At 44.7% G+C, this 4,972-nt stretch overlaps 1 protein-coding gene across 1 annotated transcript in view; it reads left to right on the top strand.

The window, feature by feature from the left end:
* The window catches only part of LOC101761021 (tetratricopeptide repeat protein 27 homolog), a 20,330-nt gene extending 17,828 nt beyond the window's left edge, over positions 1–2,502 (top strand). The window contains exons 19-21 of the mRNA XM_004956068.2: positions 1,393–1,545; positions 1,883–1,979; positions 2,078–2,502. Coding sequence (XP_004956125.1) covers positions 1,393–1,545; positions 1,883–1,969 — 240 coding nt within the window. The 3' untranslated portion in view covers positions 1,970–1,979; positions 2,078–2,502. The remainder of the gene's footprint in view (positions 1–1,392; positions 1,546–1,882; positions 1,980–2,077) is intronic.
* Positions 2,503–4,972: the final 2,470 nt, after the last annotated feature.

The following is a 4,972-nucleotide window of genomic DNA, read 5'->3' as shown; positions in this document are numbered from 1 at the left end:
TGCAGCTGCACCTGCTATGTTGCCCCACCTAGGGCTAGGGCGCTGGTGGCAAGGCGGCAGCGCTAGCTTAGCTTAGTAGCTGCCAACCTCTGGGCTGGCCCAGCATCCCCTGGAGCACGGAATGTGACCTGCTTGGCCAGTGCTGCTGTGTCATCCTCATTCCTCAACATGCATTTTGTCGAACGCCTCATGTGCAGAAGCTTCTGACCTTGCCACTGTGGTGACCAATTCCACATCCTGCCTGTATGTTGCCCTGCTTCGCCCACTTTGTCCGCAGTGAATTCCACTGCTTCATCCATTGATAATGACTGGCTTCATCCACCTCCATCCTTGCCCTCAGATGATCCATCCCATCCCTCAGCTGCCTCAACAAGAGATCTGCTGGGACCCTTGCCATAGCCACCACAAAAAATCGGTTCCATTGTCAACACAGCAAAGGAAATCACCAGGGGAAAAAAAATCAAACTGATTAGCACCAAGGATCACAAGGAAGAATGAAAACCTAGGCTGAGGAACCACTTGCTCTGATAACCAACTGTCATGAGTGACTCATGACCCCGTGCCCAACGATGGTGAGAACCGGGATGTGAGGAAGATAACAAGCTCTCGCAGGATAAATTCTCCAGTGGCCACCGGCGAGATTGCCGTGATGTGAGATGGAATCGCTGCCGCCGCCGAGGACTAACAAGCAAGGGGATAGTATAAGTTTCTATTTGATGTCTTCGTTGCTTTGTTCTGGCTAATGCCTCCATTCACAGTCTTACATATGGGATCTGCTGTGAATGGACCATGTCCAAAGGTGTTACACAGCCCAGCTTGCCCATGGTGGCTGGACCCATCATCAATCTAGTTTTTAAAGCTAAGAGCTAATTCCTCCTTTTGGCATCACAAAAGGAAAGAATAATGGTGTCTCCTGAGCCCTGACTCCCTGAGTATTCTTTATGTCCTTATCAGCCTCCTCTATGTCTACTCCATCTTTTTGACACACTACAGGATGATGAAATAATTTGGCTTCGATAATTTCCATTTGTGTATAATGATATATATGCTCTATGAACAAATAGTGTAGAATTTTCTTTCAGCATTGCTCAAGTGCACTTCCAACTGTTCACAATTCAAGCACCACTGCACCGAATTCTTCATTATTATCTTGGCAATGCCTCAGCATCCCAGGCAACCTTTTCCAGGTCAACTACCTTGTCTGTAGAGAGGTGGAGTGGGTAGGGTGTAAAGAAGAGGGAGGGTTGTGAATATGGCATTATTCAATATACAAGCAATCTAGCAGTTATTCATTTTAATTACTTAATGCAATTAGTTTATGCTTGCAACAGCTTAAGTGTTAATAACTATTTCCCTGTCAGTATTTTATAAACTATACCATTGCCCTTGCAGGGTTCAGGACTTTGGCATGATGAAAAGAAGTTCACAAAATATGCTCAAGCTTCTCTGCAGCTTTGCAAGGTGTACATGGAAATTTCTTCCTCATCTGGAAGCCGACGGGAGTTATTAACAGCGGAGATGCACCTTAAAAGCACCTTGAAACAGGTATTCAAATTTCGCTTGCATTGTTCCACTTTCTGTAACAAAACTCATTGATATAATCTAGAGCTCACCCTGAATTTAGTTGAAAAATTCCTTTAAAGAATATGTTGGATGCTAGAATAATGAAAGAAAATCCATACCATCTCTGTTTGGTTTACCAGTGACCATCTTTGTGTCATTTGTTGATTATATTTCCTTCCTTACCTCTATAGTTGAGAAATTATGAAAGTGATAATATACTATTTGAAATTCTAGGAATAATCTTATCTTTGACATCTGCAACCTCTATGTTTTATGTCCCTTAAAACTCATCTGTAGAAAATTTTTCTTCTCTTTGTAGGCAGTGGATTTCTCAGACACCGAGGAGTACAAAGCTCTTGATAACTGTCTTGAGGAAATAAAAAATCTGATTGCTGCTACAGCCTAGGCTTATCCAGGTGAGTTTGAAGAACTATTTATGCTTACAAATTACATGGGCAGAATTCGCTACTATTGGTTGTTTCATACTGGGGTCTGTGTGGCTTCTTCCATCCAGGTTTTTGGATACTTGATATGATAAGGGAATACCAAATTTCTATTTGGGCTTCCCTACAGCAGATCTCGCTGGTGAACCAAGGTCACGCTGTCAGATCCGACCTTCCCATCTCATGAAATTTTCTAAAAAATTTAGCTGGCAATCTTTAATTAAGCTAGGGTAAGAAAATTTTGCTTTCAACATCAAGAGTATGGCAACACAGGGACCCAGTGTAATAGGAAGCTGTCATTGATTCTTCGCCTTTCAAAATCTTTTTTGTTGTTATGGAAGTGTATCGTGTTGTAATCGTTGTAGCTTATGTTCTTGCACAAGCTGCGGACCTGCAATTTTGGAGTAGCAGTTCTGTACCAATGTAGCTTGTGTATTTCTTATTTACTAATGCCCTTCTATGTTATCGTTTCCTCGTTGGCTCGTGTTTGGTTTAATCTCAAGCCTACCTCAACTTACTTGGGCTTAAAACGCTAGTTACTGATTTGGACTTTCTTCACTTCTGATGTCATGCCCTGGAACCATTGTTGCGGCAAATGAAGTCCTGTCATCCTGTGAATTCCGTCCCCTCTGTTGATGCACAAATTGTTACGGGAGATAACAAATGGAGTCGAGGAGAATCCTGTGCGGCACAATCAAACAAAATACACTACGAAGATAACAAACCTCTGCGCGCCAAATTGTTATGGGTATTCCTGTTGTTGCTTGCTGCCGCTAGCAGAGCAGAGGTAGCTTGCTGCTTGGTTCCCTGCTTGGTTCCTGGGCGAGCTACCTCGCCTCGCCCGCGCAGGCATCGAGCAACTTGCCACCTTGAGCGGGCGGAAGGAGAGAGGAATATTTGCCAGGCCTCGAGATGATCTTGTGGACTTGTGGTCTGGCCTAACCATCCGAAGTTCCGAGCGCCCTGACGCACAAACCAAACATGCCGTCCTTCTCAAACTACCGTTTCGTCCAGCGCCAACAAAAACCATCCAGGTCCTGACTATCTTAATTGTTCGTCCTGACTCCTGACTATCTTAATTGTTCACCAAGCGGCAACAGATACTTTTAACGTATGTCCTCCATAACTGTTTACCTCTCGTCATTCAGAGTTTGCACGACCAGAGAGAACTGAACTGAATAAACAAGCACACACACGCTAATGATTAATACTGGGCCAACTCCCAGTTTGCGAGGCTTGGAATCAGATGTGAGCGCCTCAAAGCAGAAAAACACGGAATAGGTTCACCATGCAATCCGAAAGTTACCAAATCTATTTAAACTGTCACAAGGTGAAATGACTTGGACACAGCAATACTTGTCGAACACTTGGCCAAACAATCTCCATTCACTTCCATATAAAGTCTTACAATGATAAACTTGATTACATTGAAGATAGGTAGAAACTCGATTACACTGAAGACAGGTAGGAACGCAATTACATTGATTGAATACCATGTTCGAACTCGATTACACTGACTGAATACCAGGTTCGAACTCAATTACACTGACTGAATACCAGGTTCGAACTCGATTACACTAACTGAATACCAGGTACAAACTTGATTACATTAACACACCTCACCACACACACTGGAGTGCTTTGATTCACATCTAAGGTTGTATACCGCAAAACTACACACTGGTGCTTTGTGAATCTAGTTGAACCAGAAGTGACACGGTACTCAGCAGACTGCCACCCACCTAAACAAACATGGATGGATCCAAGGGGCAAGTGTAGGGGGTGCTCATTTCCCTCCTCCTCTTCTTCTTCTTCCTCCTTTTCTTCCTTCTCATCTTCATCTATGGCAAAAATTTGTAGGAGGGGCTTCAGGGGGGCTTCATGGGGGTCGCCACCGCAGTAAGTTCGCCTTCAGGTTTGCCAAGCCTCGTGTCCCAGATATTCATAGCATTAAACCAGATACAAATCTTTGATTTCCACCTCTTAAAGTTCATACCGATAAATTTTTCCAACCTCAATAACTCAGCAAAACCAGCCATATCAAAATCAACATATTGCCTAAAATAAGGTTTTTGAATTGTTGGAAAATTAGACAACTGCATGATTAAATTCCAAACTAGATTTATCATAACAAGAATAAAACCTAGCATGCAAATCTCTAACATACTAGACAACTACAAGCACAACTTCATTATCTCAGAAAACATGCTGAAATAACAGATCAGATCACAATGTACGTACTTAGCGGGTGCAGCCGTGATGACAAGTGGTGCTGAAGGAACGACAACGGTGTTGCAGACGGAGCACAGTAGACGACGTCGAAGATGATGGTACGCCGCAACGCCGGACCGGGACGGAAGATGAGCCGTGGTGAAGATCTTGAGTAGTCACGCGGAGCGCTTCCCAAAAACCTTATTCACTCTCTCCCGGTGCAGGATCACAAGAGTGAGAGGTTCCAGAGACCTGCTCTCCCATTCGCCGGTGCACGCCGATGCTCGGGATGGAGTAGGCTACGGTGGCGGCGCAGCAGCGAGAAGAGGCAAAAACCCTAACTCGATTAGATGTATTTTCGATAGAGGCTGATTGGTCGTATATATAGGAGAGCCCACGATCTCACGTCGTGATCATGATCTAAACCGATTAGGCTTTCATATATCTCGCTGACTTAAAGGCCAAGTAACCAAAAAAATAAAATGGCAAAAGGAAACCGCACCCCCACAAGGCGAGGGGCCGGATTTCGGCAGACCATTCATGCAGGTGTCGCACGCTCGCGCCCTTCACCACGTCCGGCGAGGCGTGGCGAGCAGGCGAGGTGTGGCGAGTGAGCGAGCGCGTGTGGAGATTTCCTTCTCTCCCCACACACATAGCTTGGAGGAGTGGAGACAACCTTCATATTTAAGTTGGCCATCCTTCTACTCCACTAGCAATGTGGGACTAAAGGTTTGCACCACTCCAACCACTTGCTC

The sequence above is a fragment of the Setaria italica genome, chromosome II, assembly GCF_000263155.2.
Source record: "Setaria italica strain Yugu1 chromosome II, Setaria_italica_v2.0, whole genome shotgun sequence".
NCBI lineage: Eukaryota > Viridiplantae > Streptophyta > Magnoliopsida > Poales > Poaceae > Setaria > Setaria italica.
Note: the sequence above shows the minus strand (reverse complement) of the source record. Positions and strands in the feature narration are given on the sequence as shown.